Source organism: Stigmatopora nigra, chromosome 1, assembly GCF_051989575.1.
Source record: "Stigmatopora nigra isolate UIUO_SnigA chromosome 1, RoL_Snig_1.1, whole genome shotgun sequence".
Classification (NCBI taxonomy): Eukaryota; Metazoa; Chordata; class Actinopteri; order Syngnathiformes; family Syngnathidae; genus Stigmatopora; species Stigmatopora nigra.
The window spans coordinates 23,494,037-23,521,843 of record NC_135508.1 but is presented as its reverse complement, the minus strand read 5'-3'; the positions used below and the strand labels follow the sequence as shown (position 1 = coordinate 23,521,843).

At 40.1% G+C, this 27,807-nt stretch overlaps 2 protein-coding genes across 4 annotated transcripts in view; both read left to right on the top strand.

Moving 5' to 3' along the window:
- The window catches only part of bicd2a (BICD cargo adaptor 2a), a 31,013-nt gene extending 12,541 nt beyond the window's left edge, over window positions 1-18,472 (top strand). Inside the window, exons 2-10 of one of the 2 annotated variants that reach the window (XM_077718978.1) lie at window positions 649-861; window positions 8,144-8,296; window positions 8,853-9,067; window positions 9,143-9,374; window positions 9,904-10,161; window positions 10,237-10,440; window positions 10,519-11,061; window positions 11,449-11,600; window positions 17,585-18,472. In XM_077718978.1, the coding sequence (XP_077575104.1) occupies window positions 649-861; window positions 8,144-8,296; window positions 8,853-9,067; window positions 9,143-9,374; window positions 9,904-10,161; window positions 10,237-10,440; window positions 10,519-11,061; window positions 11,449-11,600; window positions 17,585-17,933 (2,319 nt within the window). In that variant the 3' untranslated portion in view covers window positions 17,934-18,472. Of the gene's footprint in view, window positions 1-648; window positions 862-8,143; window positions 8,297-8,852; window positions 9,068-9,139; window positions 9,375-9,903; window positions 10,162-10,236; window positions 10,441-10,518; window positions 11,062-11,448; window positions 11,601-17,584 lie in introns of both variants that reach the window. The other variant, XM_077718890.1, reaches the window with a different exon arrangement.
- Window positions 18,473-25,720: 7,248 nt separating this feature from the next.
- The window catches only part of fgd (faciogenital dysplasia), a 50,388-nt gene continuing 48,301 nt past the window's right edge, over window positions 25,721-27,807 (top strand). The window contains exons 1-2 of one of the 2 annotated variants that reach the window (XM_077723909.1): window positions 25,721-25,830; window positions 25,949-26,101. In XM_077723909.1, coding sequence (XP_077580035.1) covers window positions 26,080-26,101 — 22 coding nt within the window. In that variant the 5' untranslated portion in view covers window positions 25,721-25,830; window positions 25,949-26,079. Of the gene's footprint in view, window positions 26,102-27,807 lie in introns of both variants that reach the window. The other variant, XM_077723900.1, reaches the window with a different exon arrangement.

Below are 27,807 nucleotides of genomic sequence, written 5' to 3'. Positions count from 1 at the left end.
AGCAATACATTCCCTATTCCCTCTTACCAGCTTGGCCTATCTGCCGCCTGCACTGTCCTCCACATACTCAACTATTTGGGTATCAATGACACCTTTTGGATGTCAGATGGTGGCTTTTCATATAAATCTTATTTGTCACACTACCACAAGACATGCTGTTTCAATGCACATCAGTTGAAAATGTGTCACAAAACTGTATACCTGCTCAAAATAGCGGATTTAATCATAACAGAAGGTACAATGTTTCTCATATGTGCCCTCTTTTCTTAATCTGTATAATATTCAAATAATCAGTGACCTTCCCTTCACTCTGTTATGATCTCCTTCCTACAGCTTTAAGAGCATTAGAATTCAGGCCTCTCATGATTGCCCAGTCTTTAGACCCATTGCTCTACTTTTACTGTGTGCTTTCCCATCATGTTACTCACTCACTGCAGTGCACGTGCGGGGATGAGGATTGGGGGATGGGGAGGAATGCACGAAGCGGCCCAGATGGAGCTAAACTGATTATTTTTCCAGGGTGATGTGAGCCCCATGCCACATCTAAGCCAAAGCAATAGATTACTCAACATATTCTTGCTTAGTTAAAATTGTTAACTTTGGGGGTTTCATCATTGTAATAACTTTGAGGATCATTTTGTGTTCTAGGCATTTGGACAAGCCTACTCCAACCACCGTAAAGTGGCAGCTGATGGGGAGAGCCGGGAGGAATCTCTTATCCAGGAGTCGGCCTGTAAGGAGGCCTACTATGAGCAGAGAGTCCTTGAACTGCAGAACGAGCTACGCCAAACTCGCAACATTCTCACAAACACCCAGTCTGAGAATGAACGTCTGAGCGCAATCTCTCAAGAGATTAGAGAGGTAACAAAATATGTCAACTTTAGTTTCCTGTTTGCCTGCAGTTTTTATTGGAGAAAAAGAGTTGAGGCTTTTTTGATTCATGCATACACAACACTACACACCCTGTGCAGTGCAGTTGTGCAGCATATTTCTCTGTACTGTAATGGCAGTGTTTTGTTAGAAGGTAGCCATTCAAAGCAAGAAGACTGCCTGATTCATTGTGCAGCACCTTGACAATCTCAAGTGATACGACTATGTTTTGGCATTAGAGGGTCGAGTCAAACAGGGGTAAGAGGTGGTTTGGTTGAACGCAATGGAGGAGTGAAAAGGCGGTTCTTGGAAAAGTTGTCAAAAATACATACTAATTCAAAAATGAGCAACAATGACACTAAAAGCTTTAATTTTAATTTTATTTTTTGCTGCACTTCTCTTGACTACCACAAATATAATATAGCATTCTGAGGCTTAACCCTTTGGGTACCTGATGCTCGGGGAGAATTTATGCTTACAAAAAATTGCATTTCACTTATTGTAATATTTGTAGTGTCTATTTCCTTCTTTTGCATATTTTTTTTGAAATTCTGGAGACCATTTTCCAGTATACCGCTATTAGCTCTTTTAGATAATTCATATATATATGAATATTTTTCTTGATTCATGAAATCTTTTGGAATGTTTTCCCGAGAACGTAGCCAAGGCTATCACTTAGGATACTGGACTTTTTGATCAATAATACATTTTGGATGCCAGGCCTAAAGAAGCTGAAGAAAACTCCTTAAGTTCTTTGGGTTCTTTGCGATATTCTCCAAAGTAAACAAAGCAACCAAGTAATATTAATATAATAGGGATGGCTCTTCATTTGTTTTTGGACCACAATTTGAGTCACATAATTTTGACGATCTGCTGATACTGGGTTCTGACTCCAATACCTCAGAAAATTGTATTACATACATTTGAAAAACTCAATATTTTCTGTCAAATTCTGTCAGTCAAAAAATGATGTAATCGTGGCAGATTTCTGCTCACGTGATTGAAACCTAAAATAATAAAGTAAAATATTCATTTTCCAACACATTACTTTGTATTCATCCATATTGAGTTTCCTTTTGAAGTGCATGACTTCTGTCATCCCTGATTCTTTCAATGTTGCCCAACCCTCAATGGGTTGGTGTTAGATCTCACTTTGTCTAAATTCGTCTATTTTGATCTGGCTTCAACATTATTTAAGGAGATTGATATCTTCTACCCTAACCCTTGAAAGAACATTTGCCTTTAGGTTCTTTGTGATCTATGTTAAATCCAGTGTGGAAATAACATTACATATGTAGTGAAAATCTAAAGTTTTGGTGAAATAATGTGAATACCCATGAAGCTTTAATGTAGTTCACATTCTAAGAAACCTGCAACTTTAGGAAACAATTCATTTTTTGGTTTATCTTTGGGCTTCTTGTACAAGACTACTATAAGGCCCACCAGTTATGGAAAAGAGGAAACATGATGATCATTGGCCCAGAAAATAAACTTTTAAAATGAGATGTTGTATGGATGTCCTTAATGGCTACTTGGTAAAATAGAACAATAAAATACTAATCCTTTCCAAGAGTTTTTTGTTTTACACACTATCTCATACTCATCCCTGTCAATTCCCAAACCTTAATAATGCATAAACTTGTCTGTGGCCCACTTTGGACAATGTCTGACCCCATCGCTGCATCCATTACTTGCACTTACAGCTGACCTGATTAGAGCAGATGAGAGTAGTGTGTGCCATGCGTGTCTTTGATTTTTACATGTTGCGTGATGTGTGATGAGATCAGCGTTCAAGCTTAAAGAGCTCCAGTTTCACGGAAAGACCTAAAACTGTGAACAAGGGTTAACTTTAAATCAGCGATACTTAAAAATAACATGATTGTATGAGTGAATATGATAAAAAAAAAATAGTAGCTCCGGGGGATCTCTGCTGTTTTCTCTGAGTTATTGATTGGGACAGATGTCAGCCATGGTTCTTAGTGAGATTAGGTAAAGCCTTAAAAATGGCATGTTGACTTAAACTCTGAAATCTCAAGAGTCCCCCTTTTTTAATTGGGTCAACTGCTGCTGAACAATGTCTCAAAATTGGTGCTTGTCGGGTGTCACAGAAACAGGATGTCTCACTAGATTTGTTTAAATAAAGCATTGGTTCCCAAATTTATTCTAAAATCATTTCCCCCAATTATTTTTTTCACTACTGTCAACTATGTACCACTTACTAGCTCAGTTATCTGACGTAGTTATAAAATTTAAGTTATTTGAATTCAGGGAATTTGTAACAAATAATTTTTCTTCGAAACAAATTACTTATTTTCTTATACACGTGCACTTGCAAAACAGTTATACTTCTATAGCACAAGTTGTCCCTTGGTCTCCTACATTGCCTTAATTGCCTTTACTCCACATCTAGCCGTCACCCAAGACTCGAGCAAATTAAATTGTTATTTGTAACTGTCTGATTGGTAAATAGCCTCTTCTATGACAGATAATGACCCCTGGAATGCTGATTCTACTGGTGCTTGGCAGATTTTGTGTCGCTGGCAAATGGAGGCAGTGTAGGCATCAGTGTTGGCATTGTGGCCCGAACTGAAAGACTGAAAGAAGCTTTTGTCTCATCCATTTTAAATTGGCCCAGAAGCTGTAGCCGGTAGGTGAGAGGAAGAGATAAAAATGGCATGGTGAAAAGGAAAGAAGCCTCAAGTCTTTTAGCAAAATAGACAATCTTGTGGAGAGTGAACTTGTTTTTATGGTGAAAGGTGGTCCTCTCCTGAAACAGAATATGTATGACTAATTCAAATCATGGTAGAATTAATGTGACTATTGGGCTTTGATTTTCCTCAAGGGGGAGTTCATTCTTGGCATCAGTTGAGCTTGAATAGATTCACACTTCACGCATATCGCAGACAAATCCTGCTGGCGGTCCCTGATGCCAACATGTTCTAACGTATTCCCGAAGAAACACACATTTCAAACAAGGCACATTTCACCGCTCTCATGCAGTCTATCGGATTAAGCCTTCACAAAGTGCGTTGAAGATTGTACGGAGGTGCATCCTAATAGGCATGACATCATAAAATGAATTTGTATTTGTCATATAAGAATATTCCTTTGACACTTTCATAATTTCCACAGAATGGATTTTCTCATTGCCAACATCAAGTAATGCATCAAAGACGACAGCTTTTTTTTTATCAGGGTCACCTCAAAAGCCTATTCTAATGACAAAGAAGCGGATGTTACTTGATTAATAATATAGATGGAGATGGATGAATTTTTATACAGCAAAGCGAGCTTGAGGTTGATGATGCAAAGTTCAAAGTCAGAGGATAAAATGACCTATCTATTTTCATCTTATTATTCTCTAATGTATGGAAAATGTAACAGTACTCCTCAAGAGCTTTAGGGTTCTGAAGTCATCTGCCTTATTTCTTGTAACACTGAAATCGAGACTGCTTGACTCGCCGCTGGCTCTTGAGAGAATGATATCCATTATCAAAATAAGATGGTAAAGCATTTGCTTGAAAGTTACTGTAGATTTGGGTGTGATTTGGAAGATTGCATTATAGCTGGGTTTTCCATTTTGAATGCACCATACAGTAGAGCTAATATGCTGATTTAATGTGGACCATTCTGCATACGTACATTCAGGGCAGTACACCAGAAGGAACTGAGGGGATTGCAGAGATCTATTTGTTGACAGGTGTGTTAGCAAGAAACTGCCCATTTATTGATCAAAAAGATCAATGAGTAGCAATTAAACCATTCATGACATTTGTAGAGACTTCAGGCTTGACTATTTAAGCCATCCAGATGTTATCTGGGTCAGATGGTCACAGCAACCATCATAATTTATTCCAATCCTGCTAAATCTGTCCCCTTTGGAAGTAGTAATGTGTCTCCTTGTAGCCTTTGGAATTACGAAACCATGTGTCAGACCTGCCTTGCAATTAACCCCAAAGATGTCTGCCCTTTTATCCGTCTGCTTTCAAGAATACCAGCAGTGTCATTCTTGATTTAAGACCAAGGCACAAATAATCAGGGACATTTCAGTGCTGGATCATTTATTTTGAATACATCAACAGCAAATCTACAGCACCTTCACTTAAGTAAATGGGGACTTGTTTTTCCACTTTGGTCTAAAGGGCCGGAAAAAAATTGAGACTTTTAGCCTTGCCATTTACTAGGTCCACAATGGGAGGGGGTTTGGGTAAGGGTTCTTGACTCAAAATTTGGAAGTAGGTGAAATCTGAGTTGTATGACATTGCCTGGTATTTGTGAGACATATGAAAAAGGATGTCCCTTCACCCTCTCAGACAGTCGCAAAAGTTGACTGTACACCATTATTCCCTTGCTCCTGTCATATAAAGCCACTGAAGGTATGCTTATTTATGACTAAACACGATAATGTGCTCTTTTGGGCTTCCTTTGAGGTATACCAGATGATAAACATACAAGACCCGCCTGCAAATGCTTTAGCTGTGCCAAATGTTTGGACAGTACAGGCTTGGAACATTCTGATGAAATATTGACTGTAGAATGGCAAGCAGGCGTTAAGAAACCCCTTTAACAAACTGCTAAAATCCTAATCTACATTTGGCATAATCCTAATGCTCAAACATGCTGAGCTATTTCCCATTGAAGTTTTGACTGTAGCAGCTTAAACTCATTGGGAAATTACTACAAGCTTTGTAGTAATTTAAGCAGGCTCAGCATCATCACTGTTGGGATTTGATTGGTGCACTTGACAGCCCCGTAGGACCATTGGCTATTTTGAACTATGAATTAAAAGACATTTTGACAGTTTTTGATGTTTTGCAGCACCATGCAGTCTAGAACAGAATAGAAGCATCCAATCTGCTTCTTGGTGCATACATAGTCACATTACTCCAGATTGTTCCACTAAGAACAGTATTTTTTTCTGACCACCCGCTTTGAGGTTATATGGCCCATTTGTCTGTCCAGGTGTGATGCAAGAACAGCTGACAAGACATCACCTGCTATAGTGGGGGTAGGAGTGGGTGCTTTTTTGACGGACCCTCTGGCAAACAAAGATCCCCCTTACTATCTAATCAGCCGCACACATTTGACCCAGAAGATCTATAATCAAACAGCTGAGACAAACCTTTAGAATTTCTGATTCTGTGATGGTGTTATAAGGCAGACCTTGTGTTGCGCTTCCGCCACTTTTGGTTTTTAGATGGGAAATGGACGTATTGTTCAGTTAGACTGAAAATTACCAATCAGCACCCGCTTTCTTAATTTTTTTAAAAAACATTTTATGTAAGGAATCATCTCCAAATGTTTTGGAATTGTGAACATTTCAATATCCACTTTTGAACCTTTGTTATAGCTGATCCTCCAATAGCAGATGTCGTTTTTCTTTTTAACAAAAGGTATAATTGAAGATCCCTTTTTTCTCCACACAGTTGAAAGAATTATGATTAATCAGACAATGTCTGAAGAAATTTAATGTAAATGCTGAAGTTTTGAACTTAGATTTTAAGATTTTTAAGAAGATATTGCAAAATGGCTTAACATTTTAAAGTTTAAATGGTTTGGTTCTAATAAATGCAGGAGTTTAACTTTTGTAATAATGATTTATTTGGCAATCTTATTTTAAGAGACTTTAATGCGCACAATTATTGCAAAGACATCGTTAGAAGGTTATATATTCAAAGTGGCAAGATAGATAATGTAAAAATCATTTCATTTGCCAATCTTATTTTGAAAATACTGGGACTTTTGTGAACATAATAGTTTCCAGGATATTGGAGGCCTATATATTTTAAAGTGGCAAAGCTTGTGAAAATAGACGGGAATTCAGCGAAAACTCTTGTAATTCGCTAATTTTAGAGTGTGTAGAGAAGTTTGGATTTGTGGGTTCCAATTAAAAATCAGTAATATATACAGTTGATGATTTTTTTTCTCAGATTATCCTGAGCCACATTTAGAGTACCCTGTACTTATTAGGAGACCTTAACATATAGAACAACATTGATAATTTGAATGTTGATTCAATATTAACATGATGTTAATTCTGTATGTACACAATTCAATCAGTATTAAAATTTGGTTAAACATTTTATAACACAATATCCTACGTTAAACAAAGAGTAACTTATTAAAACAAATATGTTAATTATGGAACATTTTTGGCATTTACACAATAAATTAGTTACCAGCTAGCTATTCCTAATTTAGACTAATGTGTATCATGTTGTTCATTTTGTTGAAAGTAGCCCGACCCCCACACAGAAAAACACCCCCACTCATTATACATACACGACCGTTACTGAATATAAATTAGACTTTAAAGACTTGCTTCAGTTCAGCTGCTCACATGGGGATGAATCATTTCATGCAGCCAACATGAAGGGCGTTGCCTTCAGAGAAAAACTATTCGAAAACGCTAGAGAGGTGGTGTCGCATAGATTGAATGTTTATTTAGACACATAAATCATGTTTTTGTCTGATAAATAGGCATCTTCATTGGAAAGGAACTTCAGTTCTCTTTGAGTGGCTTAAGTGATTGCAGGGCATCAGTGGCAGTAGCCACCTGGCAAAGGGATTGGTAGGGTAATTATGCCTCTGCTATTAGACTATCCCTGTCAACTCTGATGAGCGAATGACACGCACACATGCTTATACAAAGTCTCACGTGCTCCACACAGGCGATGACACCATCTTTGCTCTGGGAGTGCAGGTGCTCGACTTCCTTGTTCTAATGTCATCTGATCACATTGTTTTTTGCAACTTGGCTGTTGAGTGTTTTACTGGATTTAGTATATACTTTGAGGTGCTAGCATCAACACTGTGGTCTAGTAAAATGGATGGCATCCTCAAGGATTCAGATTTGCGGGTACATATGGGGAATGGTCTTTCCCCTGTCTTCCTTACTTTTTTATAATTAATAAACCTTTACATGCATTGTCCAAGAGCACTGCACATTTGCTGAGATGTAGTTTTCCAATTCTTATACTTATTCTTATTCTCTGACTTGAAAATGATTTTCATTAAATAGGTTTATGTTTATTTGGGTAACACCACAGCCAGGAGACACCTGGCATCTCATGTATTCATCAGACCAATAAGCACATGTTGATTACAACCAGATGGAGATTTAGTTAGTTAATGGGTTGCCTGGCACATACAGTTACACTGAAGCAACATTATCTTGTCAATTGTCATTTTATCCTTTGAAGAGTTAAAAACTTTAATTAGATGTTCACTGATAGCTCTTTGTGTTCTCTTGCGGTCGTTCTCTTGGATGCAGAACAACCAGATGGTGGAACTCCAGAGGAATCAGTTGCGTGATGACATCAAGGAGTACAAGTTCCGGGAGGCTCGTCTCCTGCAGGATTACACCGAGCTAGAGGAAGAAAACATCTCTCTGCAGAAGCAGGTCTCAGGTCTCAAGCAAAGCCAGGTAATTGTTGTTCATATCTGGAAATAAGGCATTGTTTAAGGAGGGGTTCTCCCAAATTTCCTGCTTCATCCATATTAGATTATTCTCCTGCGTTATGTTTCTAGTATCTACCATTCAGAGAGCTAAACACCTACAGCACTGTTTTGCCCTTTTACTACACTGTGCTGATTAGTTGGTACAGTCATCAAATATAACTATAAAGAGGAGCCTTCTGAAAGAGCAAAGTTCACCAAAGCTGCCAAATTCAAAGTGACCCCATATTTCTGACATTTGTGACATTTGAGCCTTCTCATAACACTTACCCCGCAAATTTGACTTAAATATGCTAAACCATTAAGTTATTGAGTGTCCTTTTGTGATCTCTGTGACCTTTCACTAAATTACACTAGAATCTAATCCCTTTGTTTCTTTGACCTTGAGTTATCTTGAGCACAAACACATGGACGGACTAACTAACAAGTGAATGCATAACTTCCTGTTCCGAAGGTTTAACCTACTGACGATTTTATTGAAGTGTACGTCCAAACTTTGCAAACTGCTTTTCTTCCCAACACAGGTTGAGTTTGAGGGTCTGAAGCATGAAATCCGTCGACTAGAGGAGGATATGCAGTTCCTGAACAGCCAACTGGAAGATGCCATCCGTCTAAAAGAGATTGCGGAGCGACAGCTGGGTGAAGCACTTGAGACCATCAAGACTGAGCATGAGCTGAAAGCCTCTCTGAGAAAGGAGCTGTCCCACTACATTAATATTGGGGACACTATCTACAACAGGTACGTGATGAACAGCACCAGAATTGCTGCTTGGACTTTGAAGATCATCAGATGTTCTCATTTTGTCCCAAGCAGTCCTCTTAGTATCTCTCTGGACGGTCTCAAATTCTGCGATGACGGCACCACCGAGCCCAACAATGACGATGCTCTTCACAGTTCTGATAATAGCTTAAGCAAGCTGCTCAACGATGACAACCGTATATCAAAAGATGAGGAGCTGTTCCAGCCAGCTCCAAGTCTTGTGGATGATCTACTGAGTGAGCTTAACATTTCTGAGATCCAGAAGCTTAAGCAGCAACTGATACAGGTTTGTTTTTTGGTGTCAAAGTATATTGTATGTATCCGAATCTGCTTTTACATTTATTTTGTGTTAAATTTATATTAACACAATCTAAGACATAGGTGTCAAACCCAAGGCCTAGGCTCCAGATACAGCCCAGCACATGATTTTGTGTGGCCACATGAATTAAATAATGTGCATTGGTTTCATCTTTTGTGCTCAACTTCCAAAATAAGATTTTATCAGATGAAATAGAAGTTTTTTTAAAACCATTTGGATGACTTGGCAGCCTGCTGATTGTGTGGCTAATTACTAAAATTAGTAATTGTAGCAGATTGGATTTTTTTTCAGATGTAGTTGAAAGAATTTAAGACTTACTAGAAATTATATGCCTTTTAAACAGATAAGTATCTTAATGAATTTCTAAACTGAAGACTGAGATTATGAAAATTACACATATTTAAAGTGTATTCTTTATCAGGCTTTTAATTTCAAAAGCAAGTATCATTCAAACTGTGCATATGTAATAATAAGAGGTATACATTTCTCCTGCCAGATGGAGCGCGAGAAGGTGAACCTGCTTTCCACTCTGCAGGACTCCCAGAAACAACTCGAACAGGCAAATGGTGCCCTCTCCGAGCATCAGGAGAAGGTGAATCGTCTTACAGAGAACCTCAATGCCATCCGCAAGCTCCAGGCCAGCAAGGAACGCCAGTCTGCCCTGGACAATGAGAAAGAACGAGATAGCAATGAAGACGGCGACTACTACGAGGTGGACATCAATGGGCCAGAGATCCTGGAGTGCAAGTACAAGGTTGGCTGTCTTGGAGTTGAAGATAATAGGATGCATTGCAGGTAGGGATTAGTTACCATTTCCTTTTTTCCCCAGGTTGCCGTGTCAGAAGCTGGAGAACTAAAGGAGGAACTCAAAACTTTAAAGGCAGAGTATCAGGCGTGTCAGTCCCGCTCTGAAGAGGAGCGTACCAGGCTGGAGAATGATGTCACTAGACTCAGCGAGAAGCTGACAACGCTTGAGAAGACAAGAGGTTTGGAAAAAGATGAGAAGGACAAGATGGAAAAGGAGCTACAAAAGGTATGTTCAATCTTACTCCTCCTTCAGGGTAAGTGATAAATTGGTTTACGTTCTTTATTTTTGTCCCTTTCCCACCAGTTGAGTGATGTGGCTGGTGAATCTCAGGGCAGCTTGAATGTGGCTCAAGATGAGCTAGTTACATTCAGCGAAGAACTGGCAACGCTTTACAACCATGTGTGCATGTGCAACAATGAGACCCCCAACCGTGTGATGCTTGACTTTTACAAAGAGGGCAAGGGTGGGCGCAACAGCCCCGAAGGTCGGGGTCGCCGTTCCCCCATCCTTCTCACCAAGGGCCTCTTCCCAGAGCCTGTTAAGACCGAGGCTAACGATCCATCGCCAATCGTAAACCTGCCTTCTCTTGTCTCTGACCAACGTCGCGAGCCCATGAACATCTACAATTTGGTGGCCATCATCAGGGACCAGATAAAGCACTTGCAGTTGGCTGTTGACCGCACCACAGAGCTGTCTCGCCAGAAGGTGGCCTCTCTGGAGCTCGGTACTGTAGCCGATAAGGATAAGGAAGCCTGCATGGAGGAGATCCTCAAATTGAAATCCCTCCTTAGCACAAAGAGAGAACAGATTGCTACTCTGAGGACTGTTCTGAAGGCTAACAAACAGGTCAGTTTGTCTTTTTCTACCGTGGATTGTGTTGCAGACAAATCAATATCACAAATATGTGCCCATTTGCCACGAAGGAGAGAAAAATGATGTCTGGGTGGTGGCTAGGTTTTCAGCTGTTGTACAAATGCTCAGCAGATGCGGTTCATAAATAACACGGGGATGATGGCAGAAGTCTTTTAATCTATTCTTAAGGAAAAGCAGTGGCTTGATTGTGTATTCAGTTGTTGTTGATTCTGTCTATAGCTGACATGGTTGGGGCAGCAGTCCTTTGCTTCCATTTTAAGAAAAGCACCGAAATGTAAATTCAGCTGTCCCGTTTAAAGTTATTTCAGCTGGTAGAGACATGCCCTCACTAACAATGTTCTATTGTGTTACTGTCTACAGACAGCTGAAGTTGCTCTTGCCAACCTAAAGAGCAAGTATGAAAACGAGAAGGCAATGGTGACCGAGACTATGATGAAATTGAGGAATGAGCTCAAAACCCTAAAGGAGGATGCAGCCACCTTTTCCTCCCTCCGCGCTATGTTTGCCACACGGTAAGCCATTTCCCATAATTTTCCTGTAAATTCCCAACTGTTTAAGCGAAGTATGTTTTAGTAAATTAAGACAAATAGGAATAATGCAGAACTAAGATCCCCACACAGTACATACAGTATATTCTTGCATATATGCCATATTTTTCATAAAAAAATGATGATTGAAGCAAGGGTACGTACGGCTTACACACAAATTAGACTTGACATGCACGAAACTGCAAGGGGATAAGGACGAAACGCCTTAACACAAGAGCCATTTATTTTGACATCCATGAATGAAATTTAAGCAAAAAAATGTAACAATTTCACTTACTTGGTTGCGCCTGCCATTGCTTTCTCAGGGCGGCGCCATATTACCTAGGGATGACAAACCTGACCGCTCGGCACACAGTTGCTGGTTGTATTGCTCACGTGACTTCCTTTTTTAATTTGTGCACCTGCAAGCAACACCCTTTAGGAATGTCCAACTCAGCAATCGATTTACTCTACAGTATCTCAGAAATACCACGTGCAATGATTTTCCCTTCAAAGTTTACACATTTGTAATCTTAAAACCATGACTATGGAGTTGAAAATTGGGAATCAGGGTGTCTTTTACGAGACAAATTATACAATTCTATGATTGTAAGGTAATTTTAAGGGTACAGCTTATACGCGGGGGCGGCTAATATGCGAGAAAATATGGTAATTTGATACAGGTAAAATCAAAGATACTCCATGTCGTAATCTAATGATCAATGTATATAATTATATACAACATCCCGTGACCGGATGGTTGGTCGACGGGCACTTGGTCGACGGGCACTTGGTCGACGGGCACTTGGTCGACGGGCACTTGGTCGACGGGCACTTGGTCGACGGGCACTTGGTCGACGGGCACTTGGTCGACGGGCACTTGGTCGACGGGCACTTGGTCGACGGGCACTTGGTCGACGGGCACTTGGTCGACGGGCACTTGGTCGACGGGCACTTGGTCGACAGACACTTTGACTCTGGGCGTTTCGTCGAACGGACGTTTGGTCGCCGGACAGTTCGTCAAACAGACATTTCGTCGACGGACAATTCGTCGCCAGATTTGCTCACTTTCAAAATTATTATCATGAGAGAGAGAGAGTTTACTGTTGAAAGCGATCAACCAGGTAATCTCACGTTCTCAAAATTCTAATCATCAGAGAGAGTTTGTCTTTGCATTGACAATGCTGAGCATTAATATCTAAATATCTAATATCAAAATGATCACTATATTGCGTATTATTGGCGTGTGTGTACATGTTTTTCAATTAATGTCTTCCTGGGTGACAGGAATGAAACGTCATGTTCTCGTGTGTGTATAGACAAACTTGCCTCGCCCGTCCGCATCCCACATTTTTATACTATTATTGTCAGGTTCCAACACCTCTGTTATAGTTGTTGGATCGGAAGTTCCACATAACCCTCTGATATACTGAATTATTATTTTCAACCTTTATAGCGCATTCATTTAACCCATTGGCTGCCATTGACGGCGATAGACGTCCGATTCATGTTGATTGTGAAGTGCAGATGCTATTTCTGTTATTAGAGTTCCATCTAGTGGTTATATAACACAAAGTTCTGATATGGTTACATGAGTGCTGAGTGCTCCGCACCTCACAGTCAACATGAATCGGATGTCTACCTCCGTCAATGGCAGCCGATGGGTTAAATGAGTGCTGAGTACTCTGCACCTCACAGTCAACATGAATAATATAATTCAGTGTATCAGAGGTTTATGTGAAAGTTCTGTTCTAACGACTTTAACAGAGGTGTTGGGACATAACAATAATAGTATAAAATGTGACATGGGCACGGGCGAGGAAAGTTTGTCTATACACCTACGAGAACAGGACGTTTCACTCCTGTCACCCAGGAACACATACATTGAAAAACATGTACACACACGCCAATAATACGCAATATATTGATTAGTTTAATATTAGATATTTACATAATGATGCTCTGACATTGTCAATGCAATGACAAACTCTCTCTCTCTCTCATGATTATAATTTTAAGAGTGAGAGATTACCTGATTGATAATTTTCAACAGTAAACTCTCTCTCTCATGTTCATAAATTGAGAGCGAGCAAACCGTCGACCAAGTGTCCGTTGGCGAAACGTCCGTGTACCACAATGTCCCAATCTACGTGCTTGTGTTGTGCAAGTATGATAGAGTTGAGCTGTTGTTTTTGTTTATTTGTTAAAAGAGGGGTTCAGATGGTCTACTCGCTAATCTGTTTGTATTTCAATAAAAGAAGGCGGTCAAAGGTTCTGTGTTTAATCCCACCTCAATTTGGTCTGGATTACACATGGACAGTGGACTTAAATCAGAGTACCCTTTCAACCATTTGTTTGCAAGGATGCATGCTTCAGCATGTTTAGTTTGGAGCCCGCTGAAAATGTTTTAGCTGTTTTCAGATGACTAGTAGATATCATCTCTGTCCCAACGGCCGCGATGAGACAACTTTCTGCTATGCATTGACTCAGGCAGATGTCCAAAGGGAGAGGGGGCGGTAATTACTGAGTCTTGGTTTCCTCACAATAAACAAGACGAGATTCAACATTGACAATTCCCTAGTCTGCAAATTTATGAGGTTGTCTCTAGTATGCTAAAACAAGATCTTTGGCCAGAACTTTGTAGCTCTTCAGAATGTGTTTTGCCCTCAAACAGCAAACAATTCCCTTAATGCCAGTTTCAGGCAGGCTGGTTTAGTCAGTCTTCTTTTTCTTATGGATGAATTACAATTTGTTTATGGGATCTCGATATTGGTATGTAAATTCGGTCCTACAACGATGGCTGGGGGAATGTCTGACAAACTGGAGTTTTCCCACACTCCTTTCCCTTTGTGTACTTGCCCCTCCATCCTTCCTCAACACTAAGCACCCACTTCTCTCATTTCTGGAGAAGAAAGGGAGGACGTGCTGTTTTTTTTTGTCTTGTTTTGTTTTCCAGTGGCCACCAGCGTGCTAATGTTTTTAATGGTGGAGTTCTGGAGGGGAATTTCACATGAAATTATTGATGCAGAAGCAAAAAAACATGCTTTAACTTTAGGTTAAGACTTCTCTTACATTCACCGGTTTGTATGTTCCTTTATCTCAGCTGCTGTAGTTATCTTTTCAATTGTTTCTTACCATGAAGCTGTTAGCTCTTAACATTCCTAAGGCATGTTCTCAGCGAGTCTCTTTTTCTCTACACAGCCATTTGCCTCACATTTGTTCCTTACATCGAACTTGCTGCTCCTTTATTTATTGTCTCAATCTTCCATTAAACGTCTTCTACCTCCCTTACTTCTGTTCGATGGATGGCTAATCCACTATGACCAATCAAAGTCCACACAACACAACAGCTATGTTTTTTTTTAATCCTTGTGCCTCTTAGTGATTCAAAACAATGGCATGAAAGATACTATAGTTGAAGGATTATGTGAGAAGCAGAGTGTTGCCACATGATACTGAAAAACTCTATTAATTTTGTCAGCCTGGTCACTATTCAGCAGCCTTCCTGTTTACATTATGCAAGCTTATCACAAGCACAGGAACACTCCTATTGTATCCAAGCAGTCCCAAGAAAAGATTCTTCAGTTTTTCCCGGGAAAACCCTCTCAGCCCCCACCCACACCCTTAAGTCGACCCAAAATCGTGGTGGGTGTAATGAAGCACGACTGATCCTTTTTGTCTGAGTCAGTGTGTTCCACTGGGAATCAAACTGCCCTCATAAAGGAGGGGCTAAAGTTATGTGTGTACGGTGGTCAGTCGGGATACAATTTATAAGCATGTCTAACATGTAGGCTGAAAAACATCAGCACATGGTATCACTTTTTTGAGGTTGTGATTTGGATGGGATTGGATAACTTTATTCATCCCGTATTTGGCAAATGTTGTTAAAACAGTGTACTTTGCACATTACAGTTTTTTTCGTACCCGGGTGTGATGATCCTGAACTACACGTGGAAAGATCTTTGGCCTTTGAATATGTAAAAAAAGAGTTAAAAAAATACTGAACAGGGCAGACCGGCGACTGAGTGGTTTGCATGTTGGCCTCACAGTGGGGGTCCTGCATTCAAATCCAGGTCTGTCCACCTATGTGGAGTTCGCATGTCTACGTTGGTTTGCTACTGGTACTCCGGTTTCCTCCCACATTCAAAAGACATATGGTAGGCTGATTGGACACTCTAAATTGAGTGTGAACGTGAATAGTTATTTGGCTTTTTGTGCCCCAAGATTGACTGGCCACCAATTCAGCCGGGTTAGGTTCTAGCACCTCCTGTGACCCTAGAGAGGATAAAGCGGATCCGAAAATGAAAAAGGAATAATAATACAGAAAAAATATTAACCAAAAGCTATCTAGCCTCAGATTTCAAATGTGTTAGGAGAAAGCAACCTTAACAGTGAATACATTGCAGTGTGAGAAATATTATAAGGGTGAGGTAACTATTAGCGGATAATAATCCTCTCTCTCAATAGAGGGGAGTTGTTCTCTAAGGAATGTCACTTTGACTTCTTTGTCAGCACTGTTGCCATTTTTCCTGTTCAGCTGACATGCATCAAATTTCTCCAGGGAAATTTGACCAGGGATGACATTGCCACACTGCACCAAACATTCAATAATGTGGCAGAGTTGTCATATGAAAGTGCTTCTCAATTATTTTCTATTGCGCTGCGTAGAACACTCAAATAGTAATGCCCCCCAACCCAAAAATAGGATAGTACACCTGCATAACTCGTCAAGTGAACTCTGAAAGTGAGCGTACTAATGCTATCCACTGAGTGAATTTGCAATGACACTTTATTATAGTCTGGCAAAAAGTATGTTTCTTAAGTTACAAACAGCCAGGTTTCGCTCTACGGCACCTCAGGGGGGCCTGCCCCAATTATTGGAGAAGCACTGCCTTATGGTATTCTGCACACGAATGATATTAAGGAGAAGCAGAGGGTTCTCACTTCCCTTTGAAATTTTAGGTTCGAGTGTGAGGTGCTAAACTCCAGAGCAGGGGTCAACAACCCCACTCCTGCATGGCTAGTCTTTTTTTCTCCCTCCTCAAGGTCCCCTAAATGAATTGATAAACCCCTCCCCAATCTCTCTGAAATTGAAAAGAATTTGAAATGTTCAAAAAAAAAACTATAAAATGCAGGAGAAACGTATAAGTTGACAGGTTTGGTAGCTCCTAATTAAGGTTGATCTACATTGTTCCGATCTCCTTTGCTTTGGACAAGAGCGGTTTGTTCACCATCAGAATTCTCGAGTGGTTAGCGTGTCGGCCTCACAGCTCCGGGGTCCTGGGTTCAAATCCAGGTCATATCCATCTGTGTGGAGTTTGCATGTTCACCCTGGGCCTGCATGGATTTCTTCCAGGTACTCCGGTTTCCTCCCACATTCCAAGAACATGCATGGTAGGCTGATTGGACACTCTAAATTGCCCCTAGATATGTGTGTGAGTGTGTATGGTTGTCTGTCGCCCCTCGATCGGCTGGTCACCGAATCCGGGTGTCCCCCTGGATTGGCTCCAGCACCCCCTGCAACCCCAATGAGGAAAAAGCGGCTCATAAAATGAGATGAAATGAGATGAGGTTCTTGCAATTGTTATTGAAGCAAACTGAATTTAATTTCAAATCCATAACTTGGTTTAATGGCTTCTTTGGTGTGACTCTTGATTTTTGTAGGAACTTATACGAATGTGTGAAATATATGATAATTGAAACCATTGAACTACTTAAGTGGCAATGCAGAAACACAACTGTGTGCTGGTTAGCGGCAATTGACTTGGTGACTAAACAGCACCACCTAGAGCAGAAGGGTTCCACAAGAAGTACAGTTAAAATAAACATGTTTTCATGCCAGTCATAAACTAATGATTTTTAAAATGTAACTGTTAATACCCTGGAATGGAACATAAGCAGCTTTAATGGTAAAACATTCACAAACATGACCATTAATCTACATCTCCCATGTTTTGTTTCGGCTTCAGTTGTGACGAATATGTCACTCAGTTGGAGGCCATGCAGAGACAGCTGTCTGCAGCAGAGGATGAAAAGAAGACCCTCAACTCTCTGCTGAGGATGGCTATCCAGCAGAAGCTGGCCCTGACGCAACGACTGGAGGACCTGGAATTCCACACCGAGCAGACACGCCGGACCGGCGTGCGATCCAAGACCCGTGGCAAAGCCTCCACCAGCGCTGCCGGTATCCCCAACATAGGTCAGCCTGCCACCTGCGTTAGCTCTGCCCAGATCGAGCACAGCAACGCCATGCCCAGCGGCCTTCTGGGTGCCCCTGCCGTCTTCTGCAGTGAGAAATACAAGATCTACTGCGACTGAAGCAGCATCCTAAGTCTAAGGACTGCTGTGTACAGAGGGGAGGGGGGCCTAAGTTGCTAGAAGCACCCCAACCCGCCATAGTGTTAAAGAGCCCCACTCGCTTGCTTAGCTCCCTAGTCGGCATGTGCTTCTCTAGGGACTGCTGTGTGACTAGCCATCTGCTTGTGTGTGCTAATCCAAAGGCAATGGTTATGCACAAGTGTACAGTGTGCTCTTGATTTGGACTGTGGTAGACAGATTCAGCATGTGGATTGTTTAGTCCCGATTGTGATCAGGGGACTTTGGGTATACTGAAGCGTCTATTCCTTCCATAGTCTTTGTGCTGTGCATATTAAGTGGTGTTTGTGCTTTTGCTTGATTCTTCTGCCTCCTGAGTGTGTTGCCCAACCAGAGAAATGCCTCATGGAGCCGCAATGAAGACATACTGATGTACAAAGATGACATCTGGTGGCACGGGTGCTCCTTCTAAAACAAAAGCCTAATAACCACTGTTAAAAGTTTACAAGATTGAACAATAATATGCAATCTCACTCCGCGCTCCCAAATCTTGTTATGGCGGGCGATAAAGGAGCACCTGTGACCACGGCTGCTTGATATTTCTAGATTGATTTCGAGTTAAAGCTGTGATGCTAGCGCAGCAATAGAGGCTCGGTAGAAACGCATGGCTTTGCAGTTGAATTACCTTTTTTAAGTGCTTTTCTGTTGGCGACGTACACGGTCGAATCGTGTACTACTTAGTGAGGAACTAATCGTGCCCTGAAATGTAGAAAGGTCTTTTGCCAGAGCCATATGAAGAGGGAGACAGGACTTTTGACAAATCGATCTCCATACTTAAAATAAGTGCTCTTCAGCATACTGTAGGTGCCTCAGGTTCCACCTTCTGGCTAAAAAAATATTGGATTACTGTGAACAGAGATATGGTATAGTTTTGACAAGATGGTAATTTTAAATTATAAAAGAGCACAATTGGACGATAATTCTCCAAACAGACAAACTACAGGGCAAAAGTGCCTGACAAAGCAAATGCTTGATATCATGGTATCTGGTGACGTTAAGCCAAGACTGTGTCCTACTCTCCCTTACTCGGTCTATTTGCTTCTCCTGTCTCCAATTCACAATGAGTATTAGATTGCCAACATCCCCCCTGATGTCAACCTTAAAATACACATGCAGATTTATTTGAAGGTGGCATCTTTCCTCTTGTGTTTAACCCCTTTTGAACGCACACGTATGTTATCGATGTGTGGTCAAATGGAATCCCCTGCTCCTTTTTCACTTTGTTTCGTGTACAAAGAAGCAAAGTACTGTCTTAGTAGCCACACTAGCTTTAACCCCTTCCTGAATTTATGTCACGCAAATAGTAGTTTAAAGAAAAAATAAGAGTGGGGCTTGTATTTTTTATGCGCTTCTGGATCATAGAAATATTACTCTAATGGTTCTAAAAGCAAGGTTGATGCGAGGGGTTCCTGCAAGATTGATACATTTTGCAATTTTTTTTATATGAAATTCTATATTCTTAACAGAATCATATTCAGGTTCATGATCTTGCAGGTTCCTGCTATTGTATTTTTCCCTCTTCTGTAAAGTGAAGCGTGTAAGACAATAGCATCGCGTCAACCTTGCTTGTGTGAGTGTGGGTAAAGTGAATGCTCACAACTTGGAGACTGCGGCAGCCTCCTTGGATGTCAACTCACACTTGTGTTGATTAAGAACGTAATTCACCTACGTATATGACAGTGACTGAGCAAAGTGGAGGACCGTTGTTATCATGATTATGGGGGGTAATGAGGCCATGGACTTTCCTGCAGGGAGAAACTGGGTGAAAACACTAAGCATTGGTTGTTTAACCAAAAGAATTAGATTAGCTGAGTCATGTGTTGATCATTTAAAAGCTCACTATTTGTTGAGCATCAATTGGACCCCATGATGTGGTCTTCACTTTAATTCATACCTGCCTAAATCTGTCCATTTTACACTGTCAAATGCTAATGTCACCTGATCGGCTCCTCCTACATCATATTAATGTTTTCTTCACATGACACTATATATTTAACATCCTGCATGTTGTAAGCATTATTCATGAAATTATGTAAAAGAATGCACCATCTCCTTTGGTTTGAACTGATGGTTGTGTGCAGAAAGGAGATGTTTTTTTTGTTTTGGCCATTTTTGATTTATTTGTTTTAGTTTTCTAATCTGTGCACTTTCATAATATAGGCTTGACTATGATTAACCTTTAGGAAAGCGTGGTAGTACTATGGTTTGTGAGATATTCAGTATAGAATATTCTAAATAACATTTTTTTATGTTACGTGCGTCCAAAAACTACAAGTTTACTATACAAACCACAGAACTACAATTTTTGCCTAATCCTAAAGGAATGATACATTAATTATACTCATTCTTTAAGTCGTTACGTTTCATCATATCTTATGATGTTTATTTATGTTATGTTCGTTCTACTGCCATATTCGCTACAAAAATCCAGGGTGATCCAATTCTGGGGTTTTTCATGTATTTATTATTCCTAGGAATAGTTCAAAATAACTCAATGAAACTTGACAACGCTCTCGCTTGAATCGGTAAGTTGTGACTTTGGGATAGATTTGAGCGATAAGACTTTTCCAAGCTTCTTACTGAGGGCGTTCCACTGAAACGGATCACTGACATTCAGAATTCTCTACAATTGCGACCATTAAATTCCAAATTGGAATTGCTTCATTCTCTCTTCGTTTATCGTGCCAAATGTTGGTACACCATTTAAGGTCTGACAGAAAAGCACCAACTGCAAAAGGATGTCATTGGGCTTGGGATCTTTTTGCTTTGTTAGTTCTTTCTTATTGACCAGTAGTGCCTTTCATTATTTCAAGGGAGAATTATAGATTAGGGTTTTACGTTTCTTGTTACTCTCTGGGTGAGAGTTTGGGGCTCAAAACGACAACGAGCAGCAATAATTGCGAAGGGAATTATGCCCTTTTCTGCGTGACTGAAAATATAATTTTAGAATTAGCTCAATAGATCCAAGATTGTATTGAATTCTGTGAGTCAGTGATCCTATAATTAAATTCAGGGGTATTAACACAATGTTTTATTTTTAAATTCAACTTTGAGAACCAAAAGTCCCTTTGGCCTCCTGTTGCCGTACAAATGGCTCCAAGCATCTTTACTGTGTTTGTGTAGCTAAGTGTATTGGAAACTACAAGTTTTGTGAGGTGAGGTTATCATTAGTATTATTGGGGGAGGGGGAAATGTGCAGAGGGCGCATTTTATCCTAAGTTTGTCTTCTTTTTTTTATTATTTGTGTGTCTTTTTCTACATTGTCTTCAAGCAATTTGTTTTCAGGAAACAGAAAACAAAAACTGCATCAACAAAGACCAGGAGTGTCAATACTCGTTTGTTGGTGCCTCAAAATGAAAAACATTGAAGTGATGCTAAAAAGAAAAAAAATGTGCAATTCTGAGACTATTTAAAAGTAAAAAGTAAGGTTTTCTGTTTGCTGGAAGCGACAGCATTGTAAGAAATACTCTAGCTGTGCAAACTTTATATCGTTACATTGTGTTTTTCAGTATTGATCCATAATAAGTTTGATATCTTTATATGAAATAATGACCACCTGTACGTTAATATTTATTGACTTGTCATGCAGTACTGTATTCTTCTCAATAATGTGCATTATGATTCGGGGTCTCGATTACAAGTATATGTCATATGCATGTTTATCAGCAAAGGGACCTTTACACAGCAACGAAAACTAACCTAGGAACTTTTTTAAAGTCTTGGAAAATACGACAAAAATTAAGTGAAATGAATCAATCTGATGTATTACTGCTGAACTGACTCGAAAGTGTTTGGTTTGTTTTCCAACTTGAATATGGTTGAAACTGTGTAAAGGTAGTCATGCTGGCTAAATTCAATAAAAGTGACTTCAATCACAGATTGTGTCTGTTTTTTTTTTAAATTATATTCGCATGTGCATACAGTAGCTCCTCGAAAACAGCAAATGAAGAGTTAAGAAGTGAAGTGTGGTGAAATGAAGCAGCTTGAGCACTCCCAGAGGCACACCGCAGACTGGAGAGCTTCCCAGCTGTGGATGGCTACAAGATCACATTTCATGCAATGCACAACAACACTCCCACCGCCCAACTCAATCACCATCTCCCTCATATTCCTCCCGCTTCCCTCCCCCCTAGTTTCCCTCCGGGATACACCCACGCAGCTCTTTGCAGTGACCTTTTATGCCCCTTGCACTTCCCGTTCGCCTCATTTTAAGCAGCAGTTGTCGAGGTCTTAAACAAAGCACGTCTTCTGATTTTAAGTGCAAACTACACACTGATACGTCGGTCGGTTGAGATTCTATATGGACACTTTGAAAGGAATTTAAAGCTGTACGAATGGTGCAACTAGATTTCCATATCATGAGAATTAGAAGAAGTATTAAAAACATGCTAAATTATCTATTTTTTAAACTTATATATTTATATTCGGCCCAATGACTATATTTGGTGATCATGATCTCATCTCACCTCATTTTCTAAACCGCTTTATCCTCATTAGGGTCTTGCGAGGTCTATATCAGCTGACTTCAGGCCAGAGGCAGGGCACACCCTGAATCGGTGGAGAGCTGATCACAGGGTTCAAGGAGACAGACAACTATGCACGCTCACACTCATACCTGAGGGCAATTTTAGAGTATCCAATCAGCCTACCATGCATGTTTTTGGAATGTGGGAGGAAACCAGAGTACACAGAGAAAACCCATGCAGGCCCGGGGAAAACATGCAGAGGTGGACGTGACCCTAATTTGAACCCAAGATCTCAAGGCTGTGAGGCCGATGCACTAACCACTAACTCCACTGGGCTGCCCTGCCCTTAACAAGTCACGGTAAAGAGGTCAAGTCATTCCTTGGACAATGCATTCGGTCAAAATACATGACATCACATTTGTAGCTGGGGAGTCCCTGTTGGGGGCCCCGCATTATCTCTTCTCTAGGCCGCACTGGAAGACAAATGTGGGTCAGTGGGACTGCTCCCATGGTTCCAAACAGTAATGTTAAGGGCGGAGCCAAGCAACAGAACAGCTGTTTCGCATTCAAACTGGTCTAAGCATTGTTAAAAATCACCACTTGGTGTCGCCATTACACAGTTGTTTAGGGTGAGCAGTTAAGTAGCGGACGTAGTGACGTCGTACCGACGTACTCACGTAGTGCCGACGTACTAACGTAGTGTTGACATTTTGGGTTATGTGCCTACAAAGAGTCCTCTTATATGAGCATCAGCCATGTGAAAAATCAATGTGGAGCCCGAAGGGGAAGAGTCATGATCAGCTGGTCTTGAGAGCACACATTCACGTGGCTTTACTTAGTACACATGCACATTTTCTGACACGAGCCACTGGAGCAGGAATAAGACCATTGATGGCGGCAACTAAAGCGTGACTATGCAACGAAGATGTGATCTCAGCCTCATGATGAGATCCAGCCAAACTCAATTCACATTTATCTACTTTGAAACTATTTCACTGCAGAGCCAAATAGCACACCTCTGGACATTCTTTGTTGTTGTGTTTTTATTTGTTTATTTGTTTTTGACTGGCTTTTGTAATTGTTAGTGCAAACACACCTTCAATAATGATTATCGCGACTTAACTTAAAACATGAATATGGTCATTAAATCACATTTTTTTGGTATGATTTAGTGTTTTTAAGCATCTCATTAGGTGATCAAAACAGGATGTTTCATTTGTATAATGTAGTTCCACTGTGCCATTGTATTTATCATTGCTACCTCATGGCTTCATTCAAGATCAGATGTATCAAAGTGGCCGCCCGGGGGCCAAATCTGGCCCGCTGAATCATTTTGTATGGCCCGGGAAAGTAAATCATGAGTGCAGACTTTCTGTTTTAGATAGTATAGGTGTATATTAAATTTCCTGATTTTTCCCATTTTAAATGAATCATTGTAATTTTTTATCCATTTTTCTGTTTTAAGTTTAAAAAACATTTTGTAAAATCTAAAAATATATTTTTAAAAAAGCTAAAATAAACATTGTTTTAAATCTATAAAAAACTGAATATTCAGGGATTTTAATCCAGTTCTCTCAATTAAAAAAAATCTAAACATTATATCTAAAATGGTTTGGCCCACGTGAAATCAAGTTGACGTTAAAGTGGCCCGCATTCCAACCCGAGTCTAACACCCCTGTTTAAGACCTTCCACAACTTACCCCTATAGTAGTAAGTAAGAGTATAGATGTATATTAAATTTCCTGATTTTTCCCATTTTAAATGAATCATTGTAATTTTTTATCCATTTTTCTGTTTTAAGTTTAAAAAACATTTTGTAAAATCTAAAAATATATTTAAAAAAAAGCTAAAATAAGCATTGTTTTAGATCTATTAAAAAACTGAATATTCAGGGATTTTAATCCAGTTCTTTCAATAAAAAAATCTAAATATTATATCTAAAATGGTTTGGCCCACGTGAAATCAAGTTGACGTTAAAGTGGCCCGCGATCCAACCCGAGTCTAACACTCCTGTTCAAGACCTTCCACAGCTTACCCCTATAGTATAATGTATGCTGTTGATTCAAAACAGCACTAACCAAGTGATTTGCATAACAGCAACTGTATGAAATCAGGGGTGTGTATGGATAATTAGCATCACAAAAAAATTCAAATGTGCAACACAACCAGATTCCTCATCGTCACACTTTTAAAGTGATGGTTTTCACACTCATTTGATTATGCGTCTGTCACTTTCTTGATGTGGTTCTGAGTGGAGTGGAGAATATTTTTCCCGAGAGGCTATTTTTAAGGGACTGTGAGCCTGTTGTAAAAACCAACAACAGTCCTGGATGGCTTGATGGGCATTCCTTTTATTAACATTAGAACACATACACACAACCCAGTCTTTCAGGCACAGCAGAGATCCCATTGGAATTCATTTGCAATTGCAGAAATTACAGAAAAATTGACACAAATGGGAGGCATGGCTTTCCAGTTAGTGGTAGTGAAATGCTATTAATCGGTCTTCATGCTGTACACAGCTGAGTTGGGGAGATGCTATCACAAGATTTACTTTAGAAAAATTTCATTCATTCATTTGTAGAAACACTTATCTTTGAGAGAGGGTTACAAAATGGTTGCAAACCATTTCTAAGACACCAAGAGACGACCGTTCACATCTGCAATCACAAATATGGACAGTGTGAATGTGTCAATCGTTCATGTTTTTTTTTATCTGGATAAAACTCAGAAAGGCACGAGAAGATGGAAAGTCCAAACGGGAATCAGGTTGTTTATCTCAATGTGACCTGTCTGGTCACCAATTCAGGATGTCCCTCGCCTCTGGCCCAAAGTCAACTCCAGCACCCCCCCCCCCCCCCCCCCCCCCCCCCGTGACCGTAGTGACATGCTAAACACTCACGTCACCGGGCTGCCCCCTTATACTTTGCTTACAGTTGAGGGTTTGATTCCACTTTGATATCATGGTTTAGTAGTGAACTAAAATATGTTTAAGAATGTCGATTATACAGTTTCCTGTTTATGTAAAAGTAATGAACGTCCTTATCTGTGAGCAATATCACGCACTTAGTGGAAATAATACCCAAATTACAATGGTTTATCATTTATGAGGGTTTTATTAGGATGACAACACGGACGGGACACTTGATAACAGTGAAATTTTACTTTGAAAGACAATTAAAGTTGAAGTGCGTGTGTAGTAAGTAGTATTATACTACATACTACTAAATGTCACGACACTTCAAGGCAAGGCAAAGTCAATGAATGGGGTTGGAGTGCGCGTGCTTGGCACCGGATGCGCGCATTTTCATTTTTCCAGCAGCGGGGAGGACAGGACAGAGTTCTTTATGTGGAGAGGGGGGAGAAGCAGCAAGGCAAGGCGCTTTTACAGGGAAAAAAGGCATAATGGCCTGGTCAAAATGTTGTTGTTTTTTATCCACGAAGGAGCCATTAAGTATTCATAGCGCGGGGGCTTTTCTTTTTCCTTTTTAGAATTTCACATTCATTTTCAAGTGCCGTCCGGTAACCCGAGTGTGTCCGCAAAGAAAAGGAGACGCATTGCCCGAGTTGGAAGCACCATTTCTCTTCGGAAAGGTTCCGACCTGCGAGCAACTTAGTGCAAGATGCAGGGACTTTCAGCGACTGGTAAGCCCGTGAAAACTGACTTTCAAAGTTTAACCTGTGACTCGTCTCGCGGCTGCTTTTCACGTCCCGGGACGGTTTTTTTTAGGGGGGAAGGGGGAGCTTATGTTATTGTTGTTGCCAGCTGTCAGCGGGACAGCTGCGAGCTTTTATCGACTCCACATCTCGATCCCGAGTTGTCTTTCGAGTTGACATAAAAAAAAATAGGAGCGAAACGCTTGACGTCCGAGTTCTGAATTCACCCTTAACACATTAAGGCTCTAATAAGACCAGAGTCATACACGCATCCCATTTAGAGAATGAGGTGAGCTATCAGGATGCCCGAGAGAAAGTGTGTCACAAAGCAAAGGTCACGACTTCCGTTCCAAATGACCTGACTTGGCATGACTTATAAATGTGAATGACTATTTGGATATGACTGGTTATTGTATTCAGCAAGACAATAGGTATTTCGTCTTCTTAAACAAATCTCCATTTCGTTTTTCTTCATGCTAACCCACAAATTCCAACGTACTTAATGTGAATAAGGATGCTTGGCTTAGATTAAAGACAACAAAGAAAAAGAACATCCAAAAAACAAGTTGTCCAAGGACCCCTTAGCTGTCAATCAAAGTGCCTGACATAAATCTGTAGGGATGAGAAGGAATAAGGAAATCAATATTTTACAATACAATTATTAAAAAGATAACAAGCTAATTCTAAAAGGGAAAATAAACACTTGATTTTTTTTGCACTAAAACAATATTTCAGTGCATCATATCTGATAAATGAATAAAGCTACATTACATTATTGTAACAGTCTTGTGAAACAAATTGTCTTTCATCTGCCTTTGACCACAGTGGACCTCCAATTCATTTAAATTGGCAGGGCAGGCTTTTAATGCTCTTGTTTGAGTGCTCCTAGGTCTGATAGAAAATAATTGGCAGCAACCTGTTGTCACCTTCATTAAACAGTGACCTCTTTTTAAAAATATACATTGACTTTTGGCGAGAGCATAATGTTAACCTATTGGGATACAATACACGCAAAAATGCCTACTTGAAATGCAATGATTTCTCAAAATGTATACAATTGCACCAATTGTGTAAATGTGAGGGTCAAAACTAGTTTACAAATGTTTGTCCATATATGCCCTGGCTGGAGTGCACATTTTTTTTCAAATGTCAGCTGAGGTTTTCACCATACCGCGACCAAAGAAAGCCTTCGAAAATAGATGATGTACGCTGCGGACACTTGATGCAATCATTTCTACTTTTCTCCTGTGTGATCATGTAATTCATTGTCCTCAATCTATACTCCATTTAGAGCTGACCTTATGTTGGTCAAAATAAACTTACTGAGGACTTAGTACTGTTTCCCTAAGTCAGTCATTTAATTGTACTTCTTGATAGATTAAAAAAAAAATCTAACTGAAACGAATTTAACAAAGTATAGCTGGTAATAGAAAAAAAGAATAGGTTGGCTATGGTACGTACAGGAATACTACAGTACAGCGGTGTAATAACAATACAGACCAACAACATTGCTTGCAATCTAACTCAATTAAGGTCTTTAATTACAAGGCATAGTTCATCAGGTTCAATTGCCAGCAATGTTCAACAACTTGCTCGGACCTATAACTATGCGCTGCTGCATCTTAGCTTTGCAGTGCGTATATACAAATAAATATTGTATGTAAAATTTTAACACAGCACCATCTAGTGCAAGG